This window comes from Humulus lupulus, chromosome 1, assembly GCF_963169125.1.
Source record: "Humulus lupulus chromosome 1, drHumLupu1.1, whole genome shotgun sequence".
Classification (NCBI taxonomy): Eukaryota; Viridiplantae; Streptophyta; class Magnoliopsida; order Rosales; family Cannabaceae; genus Humulus; species Humulus lupulus.
Window position 1 is genome coordinate 114,295,887 of NC_084793.1, and position 18,491 is coordinate 114,314,377.

General features: G+C 37.1%; 1 protein-coding gene across 9 annotated transcripts; it reads right to left on the minus strand.

The window, feature by feature from the left end:
- Nucleotides 1-6,082: 6,082 nt before the first annotated feature.
- On the minus strand, nucleotides 6,083-15,463 carry LOC133796993 (pentatricopeptide repeat-containing protein At1g10910, chloroplastic-like). 9 transcript variants are annotated; one of them, XM_062234765.1, is made up of 10 exons: nucleotides 14,850-15,463; nucleotides 14,642-14,721; nucleotides 13,168-13,330; nucleotides 12,265-12,349; nucleotides 10,621-10,854; nucleotides 9,815-10,117; nucleotides 9,318-9,422; nucleotides 7,020-8,768; nucleotides 6,636-6,701; nucleotides 6,083-6,313 (listed from the first exon to the last, which is right to left on the minus strand). In XM_062234765.1, the coding sequence occupies exons 1-8, from the start codon at nucleotides 14,852-14,854 to the stop codon at nucleotides 8,724-8,726; spliced, it is 1,020 nt and encodes a 339-aa protein (XP_062090749.1). In that variant the 5' UTR covers nucleotides 14,855-15,463; the 3' UTR covers nucleotides 6,083-6,313; nucleotides 6,636-6,701; nucleotides 7,020-8,723. The 9 variants fall into 9 exon arrangements, with proteins under 9 accessions (XP_062090749.1, XP_062090733.1, XP_062090716.1 ...); XM_062234749.1 differs by having other exon boundaries at nucleotides 13,168-13,482; XM_062234732.1 differs by having other exon boundaries at nucleotides 13,168-13,482; nucleotides 14,642-15,463.
- Nucleotides 15,464-18,491: the final 3,028 nt, after the last annotated feature.

Consider the following 18,491-nt stretch of genomic DNA (forward strand, 5'->3'; position numbering starts at 1 on the left):
AACGGGAGGGGGCGCGGTGAAAATGGAAAAGTGAGGCCCCGGTAGATCAGAGGGAGGCTCCGGAAGATCAGCGAAATAAGTCCCCGATGGTCCAGGGTCGAGAGGAGCCTGAGTGAAGGCATCATAGCCCTCAGGGTTAGGGCAAACAAAGCACCCCGGTACAACATGCTGGTCTTGAGATTGGAAGGCTATGCCCTGGTCATAAGAGACATAAGGGGGGCACCCCCCGGGGGACGAGGATCGCTGGTGAGGTCCCCCGCGTTCAAGGAGGGCTTCCCCCGGCTCATCCTCAGCCTCACCTTCGTCTGGGAAAGGCTCAGCCGGCACAACCATTGTAACGACCCCAAATTCGGTGTTAAGGCTTAGGGCCTGAGATAGCGTGCCTGGAGGGCATAATGGAATTCTGTGTGGGTCTTTAATGGGTTTTATGCATGCTTATGATTTAGTGCACGTTTTATGATTATGTGATTTATTGTGGTGCACGATAATGTGAATTAATATGCATGTAGACCTAATTGAGCATATTTGTAATTTGGCCATGTTGGGCATGACTATGTTGATACCTGTGATCTATGACTCGAGACGATCCTAGAACGAGCGGGTTAGCGGGAAGTCAAAGCGGGAACCTGTACCAGGCTTGGGTTAAGCCTGGGGAGTTAATCGAGAATTTGGGAATGTATTTGGTGATTTATTAGGCTTTGGGTAGCGAGCGGGAATTATTAGGAACACTTGAGGAATTAGTGGGAATTTGGGTATTATGACTAAAATGCCCTTTATGGACATAAAGGCTTAGAATTAATAAGAGAGGGTATTTTGGTCATTAGGCTTGCAAGAGATAAAATAAAGGAGGCCTTTATACTTAGTGGATTTAGTAGAGAAAACTTTAGGCTGAAAAGAAAGAAGAGAAAAGAAGAGAGGGAAAGCTGAAGGGTTGGCTTTGAAGGTTTGGTTTGTGGTTCTCCCACCCTTTTTCTTTGATTTTCTTGAGGTGAAGCTCAGTGGTAAGCTAGGTTTGTGGATTTGCAAGAGATTAGCAAGATCAAATCAGAGATTTGAGGTAAGTTCTTGAGGTTTTCGGTTTTAGGGTTTTGCTGGTTTTGAACTGTGTTTTTGAGCTAAATGGATGGGGTTTTTGGGGAAAACAGGTCAAGGTTGTAAAGGTGCAAGCCAAGGAGGTCTAGGGTGTAGTTCAAGGTCGAAATTCCACCCACGGTATGATTTCTATGACCCTATCCTTGTTGTTTGATTGATTTTTCTGGTTTTGGGGTTCATTGGGTTAGATTTTGAGTTGTGGGTTGCTTGAGCTTGGGATTGAGTTCTTGGGGTGCTTGGGATGAGTGTGTGGTGTATATATGTTTGTTTTTGGGCTTGGGAAAGAGTTGGACAAGTTTGGGTTCGAAATGGAGGAAGAAAATCGCAAGATGCGATTTTTGGTTTTGCTGTGCTGCAACTAGCGCTACAGCGCTAGGCAGGGGGCGCTGTAGCGCTAGCCCCTGTCTGGTGAGGGTGGTTCTGCTTGTAGCGCTACAGCGCTAACTTTTGAGCGCTGTAGCGCTGCACTATTCACAGAGGGGATTTTTGGGCTTTTGTGAAGGGATTTTGACCTAGGGTTCGGGGCTCGATTCCGCCACTTTGTTTTGGGGATTTAGGACTTCCCGGGGGGGGCTCGGGATTAGTCCCGAGGCTAGGTTTTGGACTTGAGGATTGGTGATGACTTTGACTTGTGGATTTTGCTTAGGTAAGCGCTAGGGCTCGGGTAAGATCGTGCTCAAGGAGTCAGGTTGATCAAGGCTACTTAATCTAAAGGTAAGAAAACCATAACACTCGAGTTTAGGGCATGGCCCCACTGTGTGATTGTAGGGCGTGGCCCGGATTGTATTACGTGCAAATGCTTAACCTTAAATGAACCATGATGTGTGTGAATGTTTATTTTGAATGTACTATATGTGTTATTATGTTGAAACGAGCAGCAGAGGCCGGGTACGGCATAGGCCGGGGCGGCCGTGGGCCGAAAGTAACACAGCACATGGGATGCTTATATTCAGGGTGGGACCCAAGGGATACATGAGTTATCCTCGCGGTGAGAACCGAAACTCCAGGCTTTGGTAAGGCCTTGGGAGCGGCATGGCCGTACTTGTTTATTATGGTGGTTTTCCTATGTATCAGTGAATTATTGCCAGCTATTTGTTTTGCTTATGATATGTGTTATTTTGGGTTTTCTTGCTGGGCTTCGGCTCACAGGTGCTCCGTGTGGCAGGTAAAAGCAAGGAGTCAGTCAACCGGCCATGAGTATGGAGAGCGTGGGGGCGGCGCGTACATGTTCGGCCTGCCCGACTGCTTTGGTTGGGGGCATTTTGTATATGGCTGTATTTAACCATTCTTTTGATAGATGATCAAGTGTAAATCTATTTTGGGTTGTAAACATTTTGTAAACCTTATTTTGGGATCCCAGATGTTTTATATTTAACGTTTTCAATGAAGTTGACCATTTTAAAAGAATACAGCCTTAAACTCTGGTTTAATCACACTTTTGGTTTTAGGAACCACTTTGAGTCAATTAAACGCACAATTTCTGTTTTAAACTCACTTAGTAACGGCTCTAAGGTAGTAGGGCGTTACAACCATTGTCTTCTTTTACCCAAAAATCGACCACAGGAACTTGGGGTCCGAAACCGGGGACAACTGGTGGAGGTTAAGATTTTCCATGGTGAATAAGAATGTCGCCTTCTTCGTGGCGGGGTCAGCATTAATGAGGTCCTTCACGGCGTCCGCCTCCAACCCAAGGACCGCGGGAACGGCAAATTGCTCTACATGATCCACGCCATTGTCAATGCAAACATAAGCACAAAACAATAAGTTCCAACAAAAAGAAAATGAGGCCCAGGGTACTTACTGGGGGTGGCGTGGAAGTGCTCGCGGACAGAAAGAGGGCCCTCTACAAAGAAAAATTCCTGTTTCCAAGACCCCGTATTGGACACTGAGCCGTCTATCAAGGGGAGCTCGTTATTGGCCTTTTGCAAATAGTAGAAGCCCTTGGACATGGGAGAGGGCATGAGGTTGTACAGGAAGTGCACCTCTTGCGCCATAGGAGCACGTTTAGCCAGTTCCTTGAACACCACAAAAAGGCAGCTCAAGGTCAACCAATTGTTGGGTGACAGCTGAAGGGGCGCCAGGTCGAAATAGTTAAGGACCGCTACGAAAAACGGGTGTAAGGGGATGGTGCCACCTGCCTTCAAAATGTGCTCGCTCAGAGCCACGAGGCCAGTCCTAGGGCGGTCAGCTCGGCATGTCTCCAGAGGAGCGTATAAGGTGTATTCTGGGGGAACACGATAGTGCTTCACAATTTCTTTCCATTTATTCTCTGACACATGCGACACCAGCTCGGACGCCAGTAAAGGAGCGTTGTCCTGTTCATGGGTAGATACTTGTCGTCATGCCCTTGGCATATCTGCAAAATCAAAAGAAAAATGTGAGGAAGAGATAGAACACTTGACCCTCCATTTTTTCTTCCTAGCAAGAGTCTTCCATCGAGGGAGCGACTGCGGAAGTGCTGAGCTAGGAAAAACCGAGACTAGGGGTTGAGGAGAAGCGGAGGCAGCCCCACGACAGTCATCAGGCGAGGATGGGTTGGAGGGCTCAGGCAGAAGGTGTCCCTCCATAAACTCTAACTCCCTCTGCAACTCTAAAAGGGTCACCCTAAGGCTCGCTACATGGTCACTAAGGTCTGGGGGGAAAGGTGCTCCGTCTCCTCTAGACACCGAGTCAATTTCGCTCTCCAGCACCCAAATTTTACGCCTAAGTTCAGCCATGTACTCAAGATGGTGAATACGGGCCTGCCTTAAGGAGTCATAGTCCTGGTAAGGGTTTTCCTCAGGGGACTCTGGGTCTGAGGACAGGTCAATAAACTCAACCCCCGGAGGTATGTCGGACGGGCCGTCACTGGCCATGAAACCTCGTCCTGAAAGCAAAAAGGGGTTCACGTATAAATGAGGGGATGGCTACAAAACACAAAGGAATAGGCTTAATACCTCTAGATGCAAACGCCCTACATGACCCACTACAGGGTATAAAAAAGAGGGGCATGCAACTGGGCAAACTCACTGCAAACTCAGGCCATGGTACCCCATCCCGAGTAACGCTAATTTGGACCCAATGAAAACAAGGGAAAAAGAGAATATACCTCAAGATGTAGAAATTAGAGGTTGTCGAGGCCAAAGAAGTGGTCGAGGGACAAAAGCACCAAATGGTCGAAAATACACATCTGCAAAAATAGACAAAAAGGATGTGTTAGCCTCCAAATAGACATACCGAAAAATTAGCTCATATGTAAAAAAAAATAAAATGAAATGAAAAAATAAAATGAAGGAAACTATGGAAAAAATGAGGATGTAGGGGATTGAACCGCTTACCTCTTGAAAGAGGAAGGATTCTCAAAACCACTCAGCCAAAGAAGTGAGGTGAAAATAATGAGCCTTGCATGTAGGCCTATTTATAAGAATTAAAGAGAATAGTCTACCAAAGCACCTAAAGGTCCTCTCCTAGACTTGGGGGCAAGTATGGATGCTCGAAATTCAACAGCTATAAAAAGGCCAAAAGCACAAGATAGGCTCCCATAAGCGCCTCGTGGGTACGCCTGATATGCTACGGGCATATCGCACCAAATATTTAAGGGCCCCGTCTCGCACCCTGCATGCCACGGCCTCGTATGCCCCTGCACCGTGGCCTCGTGTGTCCGCGTGCCCCTTGGCCTCGCGTGCCCCGCGCCATGGCCACACGTGCACGCGCCCCACAGCCTCGCTCCCCTGCGCCCACGGCCTGTGCGCCCATGGCCTCGCACCCGTGCGCCCTCGGCCTCGCGTGCCCTATGCGACACGGCCTTGCGTGCCCCTCACCATGGCCTCGCGCCTCTACGCGGCACAGCCTCGCGCCCCTACGCCCACAACCTCGCGCCCGAGAGCCCTCGGTCTCGCGCCCCTGTGCGGCACTGTCCCGCGCCCATGGCCTTGCGCCCCGTGCGCCTTCGGTTCCGCGCCCCGAGCGCTCCATGCCTCGCGGAGGACACCCTCGCCACAGCCACATCCTAAAGTTGGCCTTGCAAGGGATGCAGCTCGACTCGCACACCCAAGCCTCTAGCGAGGCCACGTTGTCTCAAGCCCCCAAGACCGTCTTGCACACTTATCACCTATGTCTGGGGGTGACCTTGAGGTGCTCCGGGCGCCTCGCGCTAAGGATCCAAGAGCCTTACCTCGCGCCACGACCGTTCAATACATAAAGTGTCTCACTCCCTAAACCTCGATGTGGTCTCTATTACGAAGGCCTATCGAGGCCCCAGCAGTTGGAGGTAAAAGCCCAAGTATGATTCAAATGGAACATACTTGTCAATCTAGTACTGGGTACGTCCTTTAAGACCCTGTATGTTGAGTACGGACACCCGTACCAGTACGGTTGTGGGAGTTCTGGGAGAAGGGCTAGGGCCTGTGTGTCTATGGCCAGGTGTCAGAGTCGATACCACCACCACCTGCGCCACTATGTCCACCACTCCTTTGACATACGTACAGATTAAGTAATGGAGACATCCTCATGGTACCTGGCCATGTACTGGAACCAACACCACTACCCCTGAGACCACTCTCCTGACAGAGTACTTGTATACCACCTGGTCCCCTGGACCACCATGTATCCAAGGCCATTAGAGCCTACTATAAAATGAACCCCATTTCCACATGGAAGGGGGTTGGAAAATTTACTGTAGCAAGTGCACCATAGTGAATGAAAATTGATTTCACCATTGTTCTCCTGCAGTTGTTCTTGAGTTGATACTTAAATTTCTAAGGCTTTTCTATTGATAATCTTTATTTTGCAATTCTTTCCAACTTAACTTAGTTGACGAGTTCTGACCGTCAACATACTATACTTTAGTATAACACATTTTTTGTGTTATACTACACTTTAGTATAACACATTATTTGTGTTATACTACACTTTAGTATAACACATGTGTTATATTAGCTTAGAGAAACATAATCTTTTTTTACTTACACAAAACTAGGAAAACAAATATGAAAGTTGAAGCCAAATAAGGTAACATAAATAGATTTTTATTAATTACTCAAATGTAATTAAAATATTTAGTCTACTAGTCTAGGCTTAAGAAATCATATTACAACATAATTTATGCCCAATTCAAATTCCTTTATCACTAAATACAAAACAAGAAATGTATACAAAAATTAGTGAAATACATTCTTCCATTCTAAAGGCCTCAACTACAAATGTTGTCAAGAATTGCTCCAAAGAAATCATCTCAATATACCTGCACATTGTAAAAAAAAAGTCCTTTTATTATTAAGAACATAAGACTTAAGCTAGTTTCCACCTGTAAGCATATAAAGTTTAAATTAAATTTGTAATAACTCCAAAACTTCACGAAACAGTAGGGTATAGCAAGATGTACTACCATGCAAAACGACTGAAGCAACGAAACATGCAACTTAAAACAATAAGCTAAGAGATGAACGAAGAGAAAATTCCACTGCCAAACAGAGTACTCTATCAATACCTAAAACTTAATGAAAATGAAAGAAACATTCAGCAGCATAATTCTAAAGCACAACAGAAGACTTTCTTCTTTATACCTTGACAAGGGCTGATGAAAGTCATCTTTTTGTTGGTAGTTTGTCTTCTAACATGGTCATATCAGCCTATTAAGAAAGAAAAATCTAAGCATATGAATTTCCCACAAAACAAACAGTTAAATTCAGAAATGAAAGTGAATGAGAAAATCAGAGAGGATAAAGAATGAATGAACTGAACTTTATTGAAATATATTGAAGTGTTAAATAGAAAAAGAGAATACATCACTTATAATGAGCTAAAAATTAGAGTAAGACTAACAGATTCATAGAAAACCATAACAGATCTAGCAGCTACCACTTAATAGATAAAATTTGTAGTAATAAAAGTACTACAATCTTTCCATTAATCATTTATAGTGTGCACAAGGGAAATAAAAAGCCCACCTGTTCAGATGATGTTAGAATGCCCTGTATAAAGCCCTGAAAGCATTGCTTGTCTCAACAATAAGGGCAGGCCATACATTCATAGCATTACACCAGTTTCTAATAGTCCAAACTAAAGAATTCAAAGTCTGTCACAAGTATCTATTATTGACAAAAAAAAATCCAATTTAAATTCAGTAGTTATCAAATGTTTTCACTGCCATAATCATAGCTACCACTAAAGCAGAAGATCATATTGACACAAGTAAGTTCATACAGCAGAGTCGAAGCTTAGTCATCACTAGGATTACCTTGCTTTCTTGTGCACCTCTTGTATTTACTATATAAATGCATTATAATCACTTAGTCATCACTAGGATTACAATAACCACGGTCAAACATACTTAATAAATTAAACATGTTTACAATTAAAGTGTAAATAAAAGCTGCTCAAACGAATGGTTTCTCTTCAATGATTTTAATTGCTAGTGCAGGATCCTTGGGTTAAAGTTTCTGAACAACAAGCCTAAAATGAATAAACTGCTTAAGTTGCACTAGACAAAACATGAATGAAGAAACCTAACCTCAATAGAGCATTGTCTACCAAAGATAGTTAGAGCACATGTTTAGACTCTTCATAAGAAATATCATCAAAGAATTTCATTAAGTAACAAGGCACCAGCCAAATTGAAATCATATTTAAACAACTATTTACTAGTAATACTTAAATTAATAAGATGCTCTGAGACTTGAGTACTCAGCTCATAGATATTTAATTAGTGGATATGCCATTAGCCAAGTTGATGAACCAGAACAAGTAAAAACATAGTCTAGTTGATTAAATGCAAAACTTTTCTCTAAACCAAACTACTGGTCAACATAGATTTGTGGAATTAATTTCTCGTTTATGAACCAATGACTGGAGTAAAACTAGAATTCATGTAAATAACAATGGTAAGGGCATATATCAGTAGTAAGTCCAATTTATAGATTTATTGGATTTGGACTATATATACAATGAAAAGGGGAGAATTCAAACAAAAAATTGGCAATTGGTGTAGAAAATTACTTTAAGCAAATGAAAAAAAAATAATAAGCAAAAAATGACAAGATTCCACTAATTATGATGGAGCATAGGCCAATGACAGCAACAACATAACCAAATGCAAACATGTAATCCAAATGATTTTACTTCCAACACAGTTATAACAAAAAAATAATAACCCATGAATCCATATGGAAAACTAAGATAAATACTTATCTGTTTGTATTATTATTTTAAGGTCTTCATGAAGTGAACAAGGATAAATGAAGAAACTGATTAAAATGATGGCCACTAGTCAAAACTATGTGATGCATGTGTGTGTGTGTATACTGTCACATTGAATATAAAAGATGGAAAATAAAGCATCTTCAAAGATTAACGAAAGAACTAGTCCTTGGTCCCAAAAATTTATCAGCAATTGTAAATTCCATCAGAAAATAAAATTAAGCAAAATCTGATAGTTACACAATGCACCCATCAGAAACTAATCACAAATTTGAAAGAAATAAAAACTAATAATGAGATAAGCACAAATCCAAACGCTTGAAGAAAGCCTAAAGGATTGACATGGTTGTCTTAAGCATGGAAATATATACATTTATACAAGTACATAAAATATAATATAGTCTCATAGCATGCTAATCATGCACAGTACACTACAGTATCACTAATCATGCTAATCAGAAAGTCTTAGCAAGTGCATTCATCAATAAACAGTATGGCATCTGAAAATAGATTGATGATGAGTGACAAACATACAATCACAAAACGAAAAAAAAAAACTGGAGCTAATAAAAAGTGTAGGTAGCATTCCCCCAGGGGCCAAAAGGAAATGAATATAGATTTTTAGTAAAATTACAAAGAACTCTAAGTTGCCATGAATCATAACCAAATGTTTGACAAGAGACGAGCATATATTGTTAGTTCCAAAACATTTTTAAAAAATTAATCAATCAATCAACATAATGGCTATGCTTACTTGACAGATTTGATATTAAATTGAATGACGAAAGGAAATTTTGTTGTTTTGGAATTAAGATAATTAGTCATATCATCTCACAAAGAAGAACAAATAAGTAAAAAGCAAGTTGAAAGTTTCACAACACAAAGACAAACATTACCAGTAGTTGTAGCAAAAAGATGCAACTTAAATCCAACACATTTGAGGTTAAACAAATGCTCTCAAAGAGAAAATCTCATAGTAATTACAAACTAGAAAACCTTGGACTATGAAACTAAATGATAGTTGTAACAGTACAACTGTACAAGTTTACCTCATCTTCGGCGTAGCCCTTAGTTTGCAGTTCAGCTAACAATTCTCTAGACTTTTCAAACAAACCTCCTCTGACATATACCTTGAGTAAAGTTGTTAATATCACCTGAAAGCAATGTAGAGTACTGAAATGAAGAAACAGTGTATTTAAACTATGAAAAAGTAAACATCAATCTGTGAAGAAAATGAAAAGCAATGTAGGAAAGATTATTACACCAAGCCAACCAGAAATCGCAACATAGTTACAAATATACGTAAACAATGTCTCCCTATTTTTGCATTTGAAATTACTTGCCCTTCTTATTTAGACAGCAATGTGGCCTTTATGGTAGATAATTTCCTTCAGGCTTCGTACTTCAAATATGCTCAAGTATGTATGCAAAGTTAAATAAGCCACTTTTTGATAGTGAAAGTACAGAAAGCTAGACACAAACTAAACAGAATCATGGAAACAAATATAAATTGAAAAAAAAACACCATTTCCATTATAAGCAAAACCTTGTTTGGAGGTAACCCAGTCGACTCCATATCTTGAATCAAAATGTCGGCCTTTTTATAGTCTCCACATATAGAGTATGCATTGAGCAAAGAGCTATAATGAAAAATGTTTGGCGAATGGCCTTCTTCTTTCATCCAGTTAAAATAGCTTTCTGCTTCACTCAATTTATTATGTGAAGCACATATGGCCAGAAGAGTCCCATAAATTACATTGTCCATTTGCACATCATTTTGCTGCAACTCCTGAACAAGTTCCATTGCTATTGGATAGCCTTGTTTAGCTTTGATACAACCTAAAAGTAACTAAAGAAAACCAAAAATTATTATGTAAGGTATAATTCAATAGAACTGCAGTTACTATGCCAAGTATTTTACGTATCAACATATATTTAAGGCTCCACAACATCACGCAGATTACAGATAAGACAACTGCACTAATATCTGACAACTAAGAAAGGAAAAACACAATCATAAATTGAATAGTAAAACCCACAAAGACAAGAAATTTTTTGAGGATGTTCAAAGCGAATCAGTGGGTTATAAGATCAATTCAATATGAAGTTATCAAAACCAATTTCTCACTCCATCTAATCATTTTTTCCCCTTTTATTCCTGCCTCACAAAACCATAAAAGGATGAAATGTATGAGAGGACATCAATTAATTCCTTACCAATGTTCTAGATAAAATTCATTCATCTTACACGGCACACTTTACCACTACTACTTAATACACTAATTAGCAAAAACCTGGATTCTGAATATAAATGCAAAAGAAACAAATTATAGAGATGAGTAAAAGGCTTACTATACTATATGGAACAACATCTGGTATTAAACCATCCTGCTTCATCTGACCAAAAAACTTAATGCTATGATCAAACTTTCCATTCCTAACCAAACTCCCAAGAACAGAATTGCAGATGACGATATTCTTTTTGGTTGATTCATCCTGAATGCTATTACAAACTTCTAGTGCACCCATAGGATTGTGAGTCTCTCCCGTGAACTTTATATAGTTGTTATATGATGCAGGACAAATCTTCACATTTTGTTGCATCCAATTGAAGCATTGCAATAAAAGCAAAAAGAATCATATACAAATTTTAACAACAATAACTGAAGCTCTTATTAAAAAATTAATGAAATTAAATCAACATTATTACACCATCTTCAATTCATTTAAATGAGAATGCTTAAAGATGAAAATAAAAATGACAAAAACACACTATTTTATTTACTTATATGCAGGAAGAAATATGTATAAAAACAGGTATACATCCGTCAAATTAATACATGTATAGGGTAAGAGAGAGAGAGAGAGAGAGAGAGAGGCCACTCAAATACTTCTCTTTAACTGAACAAAAATGAGGTGGTTCCTACTTAAAGATTGATAGGCCTCCTATTAGTAGTCATAGGATTAGAATGCGTGGAACCACACATCTCCTCTTAATAGAGGAGGTCTCAAGTTAAATTCCTTTTCCCATTATAATGTGTGTATATATATACATCTATATATATATATATTTATATATACTATAAATATATATACGATGATTTAATTTTAAAAAAAAAAGAATAAAAGTTAGGCCTCCTATTGAAAATACCTACGTTACACATAGGAAAAGAGGAGATGACACGGAAGCCTACTGTCCATGTGGCAGGAATTTAAATAGGAAGGTGCTGAGCTTAATAAGGATGATTTGGATAAATGGACGTTGATTGTGGAGAGACCAGGCTCTCGAACACTTTAAAGGTTCTTGTACTAATTTTCTGTCAAATTCGATAAAATAATAGCAGATTTTCTCCTGTCATTCTCTCTGCTATATCATTTTGTGTCTGTTGTGAGTGTACATCCCTATCAAAGATTACTAGAAAAAAAATCCAACATAAGGCAGACAAGCCATGAAGTAGCAGGATAATATACAATCCGAGCAGAAGAATAGTTAAAAGGGACGATTGCTCTTCTAATGATTTCTTATTGATGAGATAAAAGAACCTAATTAAGATTAAGTTCAATATGTTTCCGAGAAAACTAAATTAGGTACAAAAGCTCTCATATAAAATTCATCTAACAAATGTACGATAATATAGTAACCACAAACACATTTTCTACTTCTCCATTAAAACAAAGGAAAAGCAGATCATTAAGTTGCCAAACATAACATATAATCTCTAAGTTTTAATTCCTAAAAGTCGCACTTGAATCATTTTATTAGATAAATTCAAAAAAACAAAAGAGAAGCATGCATGTTCACTAACATTTATGTGGACAAAGACACACACAGAAACTACATATGACTTTAGGCAAATTAAATGAGCTATATGAGAGACCGTTAGGAATATATATACATATATATGCGACACTTAGTAATGCATACATAGCCAACTTTGTATGTTCAACAGATGTAACAATGGAGTGTTCAGTTAAATAATTTGCAAGATGTAGCACCTGGGAAAGCTTGTGCCATCTCTTTCGCATTCCAAAATGATGTAATATTGCATTCAAGTCCTGAACTTTTAAAATATTTCCATAGCTGCAAAATAAGGTCTCGTTTAAGTTACAACTTATTGGTTAGGTTACCATTTTATCTTGTCAATTTGAGAGAACTACATTAAGACTAAGCAATCACATATGTAAAAAATCAAGGGATGCACATGATTCTTATAATAAGAGTATCAAAAGAGAAGAAAAAATATCTATATACTAGAAGGCAAAATTCCACATTGAAAATTCTTCATATTTATAAGTAAATAGATTACTGAACATTGGCTTGATACAGGAAAGACCATATAATCAATGAACTACAATTTTAAGAGAAACCCCTCTCAGTTAGTTGAGTTAGGTTCAAATTTTGATGTTTTATTGTATCATGTTCCACTAAAAAAGAGACCCCTTTCGAACTTTACAGATATAGGTGTTTTTTTCTTATTTGATACAAAACAAGATTAAAAAATTTAATGTCTGGGTTTCAAGTTGATATTAGTTCATGATCCATACAATATACAAGTGTAAAATCATGGTCCATGATAAAATTGCAACTGAACTTCAACTCTTAAAGATGACTTTGACCCAGCAAACTTTCTTGATAACTAAGAATACAAACCATTTCAGAACAAAGATATTACAAATCCCAGACAGGGTTTCATTTCTCAAATCTAAAAAAAATAACATAACATTAAAATTTTGCAATAAATTTCACAACCCAACATGCCAATCGAACCCACAAATTTCATTTCATGGCTCACCAACAAAATTTAACAAGAATAAAATAAACTGACACTGATACAAAAAAAAAAAACAAACAAATTAACAAAGAAATATAGTTCCAAAACAAAAAATGAAGAGGGTCACCTTGTAAGAGTAGAATCCAAATCAGGGGATAGTTGAATTTCAAGAATAGCAGACTTTTTGGCTGAGTAAGATTTTGAAAGAGTCCTGTTACGTTTCACTTCGCCATTGTTAGGTTGTTCTATGTTTTCTCCTTTAACAAAAGTTGTTGTCGTTGTTGGTGAAGCTTTAGCATAAATGAGATAAGAATTATTTGGTGTAGTTGAGTTGGAAGGAGAGAAGGAATATGGTAATGGGAAGGAGCAAGGCATGATATGTTATATTCTAGCACCAAGTATCGATACCTCCATTTTTGGATATGTGCTTCACTCTCCTTTGCTGATGTGCACAATTAAAAAAAATCCTTAATTTTTAGTTAGTACCAATAGGTGTATGCTTTTCTTATTCTAGTAGGGATAATAGCTTCTTCAGATTCTAAAAATAATAAAAATAAAAAATGCAACAATCTCTTAATTCAAGAAGAATGTTTTGGTACTTAAGGGTTTGATTGGTTCGCCATTGAGAAGCTGTATTCCTTTTGAATTTTAAATCACCCAAGTTTTTTTCTTCATCAACATCAACACATACATAATTTTAATACAACATTTCTCTTGAGAACATTCTCCCAGAATAACGAAACTACTTAGAAGCACTTATTTCTCACAAAGTAAGCAGCAATTTGAATCTCTTTTATTAGAAAATCGTAAGAAAGTAATCATATCCTATAAGTCAAATATGTTATATGTAGGATGCTTATGACACAAACATTACAAGGAGGAAAAACACAGTATGCGAAGGCATTTTAACTCTTAATATCCAAAGTGGAACATGCTTCAATGGGCGAGAAGCATAAAAGGATGTGATCAAAATCAACAACTAACAATAGCTCAATTGATCAATTCACAAACACGAGTTATGAGCAAAATACATAAATAATCACATAAATAAAAAAAACTAAAATAGAAAGCATTAACAATATAAAACATAATTCTCTAATGACCCATAATGCATATCCATGAATGTTCATAAAGTATTTTGATGACTATTCAACTATATAAACAAATTATTCACACGATCATTTCATCAAACAATACATATGCCAACTACACAATAACATATTGCACCCGAAACCTACTTTCCCATATAAAAAAAAACATCAAAGGCCTATTTAATTTCACAATTGCACACACCATGGATCATTATTATTTCTATGTTGAAATTGAAAATGATCATGTATCATTTCAATACCAAGACAACACAATCCAAAGATCCCATTATATATAATATAAAATCTTATAATCTACAGATTCTCAAATGATTCCATATATGAACATTTATAGCACTAAGAGATATGGAGAAAAAAAGAGGCACCAAGACTCCATGAGAGTGAGAGAAAGGGAGGGAGGTTGTCGTGAGTGAGCTGTGACATCAATTAAGGTGAGAGAGGTGCCGAAGTGAGTCTGAGAGAGAGAGAGAGAGAGAGGTGAGGTGGGTTTACCTACAGTGGCGCCACCGTGGGTATGGGTTTGGAGTGCGGTGGCGGATTGGCGTCCACACTGAACTTTAACGATGATGCAACTTAAATCCAACACATTTGAGGTTAAACAAATGCTCTCAAAGAGAAAATCTCATAGTAATTACAAACTAGAAAACCTAGGACTATGAAACTAAATGATAGTTGTAACAGTACAACTGTACAAGTTTACCTCATCTTCGGCGTAGCCCTTAGCTTGCAGTTTAGCTAACAATTCTCTAGAATTTTCAAACAAACCTCCTCTGACATATACCTTGAGCGCATTTTCTCAGTAACAAAATAGAGTTTTCTTTAATTGAAGTTGAAACAAACCTCCACTCAAGCCACTGGTCCGAGTTAGGTCGATATCGTAGGGACTGGACTCAACGTCAAGACCAGAACGGACCTTGTCGGGAAGCCTAGAGACGAATTCGGTCCTGAGCGAGTTAATAGAGCATCCTCGACTGAGTCGGCGATTCTGGTGACCATTATCACTGGGTCACTGGAATGGTCGGAGAGCCTCCGTAACTAGAATGGTCGGAGCACCTCATCATCGCACGACCGTTATCACTCGGTCTCCGACTTCGCTCTTTCGGCGACTGAGAGGCTCCTTCCATTCGTTGAGGCTCTTGTAGGAGGTTGCGTTGGAAAGAGGTGGTGGTGTTCAAGGTTTGGTCTTTACCAATTTTTTCAACTAGGTTTTAGAAAATTGATTAGAAGAAGAAGAGGAAGACGGTAACAGGATGGTCAGAAGTGTGTAGAGGTTTACTAAAACGCGGGCTCCCAAATTTTGTACCGCCATTTTTTTTTCCCACCAATTATTTTATTATTTGATATACCATAATACTTTTTCAATACTATTATATTTATATGTTATGGAAAGGGGTATTTTGTGCAGTGACATAAAAATTAAAACAAAAAAAAAAAAAAAATTGAAATAAAAATACTTACATTTCTCTTTTTTCAAATAAAAAACATATTAATCAAATAAAATGCATTAACAAATGAAAAGTTCTTAATGACTTTCTTACCCATTGCTGAAAGTTCTCAGCCAGAATTTGATAATTTTCAAGTAATTTTGCAGCAGGAGAAGGTGATGAAGAAAAAGAACATGTAATCGTCATTAGGAAGGAAAAATAGAATATATATATATATAGGAAAAATGGAACATTTTTCTTCCTAGAACCTCAAGAGAATTTGAATCATCATTTCTTGTTTTGAACTTTTTGGCTTTCTTTCTTTAAATGCATTTGGGTTTCACTAGATTTTTGGCAATGGTGTAAATTGCCTTATCTCAAATATCTTTGCAAGAATACCATTTTATAATTATTTAGAAAATTTCCAACAATTATCCAAAAGATTCAGTATGACCTTATTAAAAACATGCAATATGGGCCCATTAGTTCCAAAAAAAAAAAAAAATTCTTGCATGCAGCTCATAAGAGAAAAATAACTAAAGTATCTCTGGAATTTAAATAAACGTGATAGAACATAAGTCTATTGGTGTTCCTAAATCGTTTTCGTTCATAGCTCCCCATGGCATACAAACTTGATTTTGAAACTACCCAGATCATCTTGCATACAAACAGAAATTCTATCATCTACTTGAATCGAAAGTAAGGGGTGAGTTAAAAGGCCACTAAATAAGAACAAGCATAAAATACAACAAATAATCACAATACAAACTAGTCTTTGCATCATAACTTTAAACTGAAATAACATAGACAATTCAATAATAAGCATAATCTTCTTATGACAAACAACATAAACATAGCTATATCTCTCTAGGGTAACCAGGAACTCAGGTCCCAGAATAACCTCTGCTTACCCTTGGGCCTCTTGGCGCGTCCGCCCTCTGAGTTACGTCATACCTGAGTAACTCCTATTGTTGTGTCGCGTTCAGTACGCTAACAACACTCTGCTCTTTGAATGCAACCATTCAATATATCAATAACATACAATTCATCTCATTATAACAGATCTATTCTCAAACATCCCAACATATTGCATAAAAATCTATCTAACTTCCTTACCTCAGGTCCAAGCAATTAAAATTGCGAGACAACATCACAACAGACCTAGAATATTCAATCAAACACTTGTCTTAATATCATGTAAAATCATGTGTAACATACAAGCATACCCTACGTGTGCATGGGACATGCACACGTGGCACCTAACTCACAAGTTGCACTGCAACTTAACTCTAACAGAAATCATACATCAAGCCTCATATAAAGTTACAAAAGGAATAATGTCGTTTCTACTAGTAAATCCTAAATGATTTTTAAACAAAAATCATGAATTTAATCAAATAACATATAATTGCACGTAAAAGTACTCTTCCATGTAACATGCATACATGAGACCATTTTTAAAAAATTTCGTTTAAAGTTTGAAATATTAACTTCTTTATTTTCTTGTTAATTTTACAAAAAATCAGCAAGCATTTCAAATCTCAAAATATATTACCATGTTAGTTCCTATTATTTATTCTCTTAAAGCATACCAAAATCATACATAAATTTTATTCCAAAATTTATTTTACTCATAATGATCACAACTTAAGTTGTACAAAACTTAAAGTTGTTTATTATTCAATAATTTATTTTGGAAAACCATTTTTCAAAATAATTATTTAACTTTATTTAAAGTTCCTTTTTCAATTTGGCAAAATTAAGAAAATAACATTTTTCTCTAGACTAATAAAATGTGACCTATTTATATTCTTTTTATAGAAATCGTTAAGTCATAAAATCAAATTATTCACAATTATTCAAACTTTACAAAAGAACTCACAACATGTACATTTTTAATAAAATAAATCTTAAGCATTTTTTTGAGTTCCAAATTTTATAACTTTTAATAATGAAATTTCAGAACATGTCACAAAAAGAATACAAGAATGCATGTACAAAATTTATACCTTTTTATTTTAAAATATAGCATGAACTCATGGCAAAATTACTTTCTTTAAAATTAGCAAGCATATAAAATCATAAAAGATGCTTAACCAATGTTTATAATTCTTTTAACAATTTATCCTAACATGTTTCCACACTTTAAACACCTCAATATCATATTTAAACATGCAAAACTAACAATAACAATATCAATATCAAACACCCCTAAACATATATGCATGGCTTTCTCTTATCAATACAAGAAGCAAAACCAAAATTTTGAAAACTATCACACTTCCTAGAACCTTACAAATTGTAATTCTCATGTTTCATGTCATAAAAAAAATTAACTTTCTTTTTACAAGGGTGGACGAAATCACATTCTTGAGAGACAATAAAATACAATTTGAAATAACCTTAATCATGTTTCTACCCACTCCCATTTAAATAGCATAAATTACACAAAATGGTAAAACATGAAATTAGATCCCAAGGCCAAAACCCTACACCACTAAGGCATTAAAATTTCAATTGAATTTAACATAGCATATTTTATCTATGTTTGACTCAAAACAACTCGCATGGAATCATGGATTCAACAAAAATCATATCATGCTCATGGATACATCAAGAGAGTAAATAAATAGAAATAATGAACAAAGACCAAATTCTCATCTCTTGGCTGAAACCACATGACCATATAACACAAATATACTCTTCAACATATATCCCATAAAAATCATTGATTCATTTTCCAAGAAAAGAGTATCAACAACACATTTCCATAATACAAAAACTGCTATTACAAACCAACATGCTTTTTTCATGAAGACAACTCAAATCAAAAGAAGACAACAACAACATCAGGCAAAATATAATGGCAATAGAATCTCCATTACCTCCTTGGTAGTGTTCAAAAACACACTAACAAT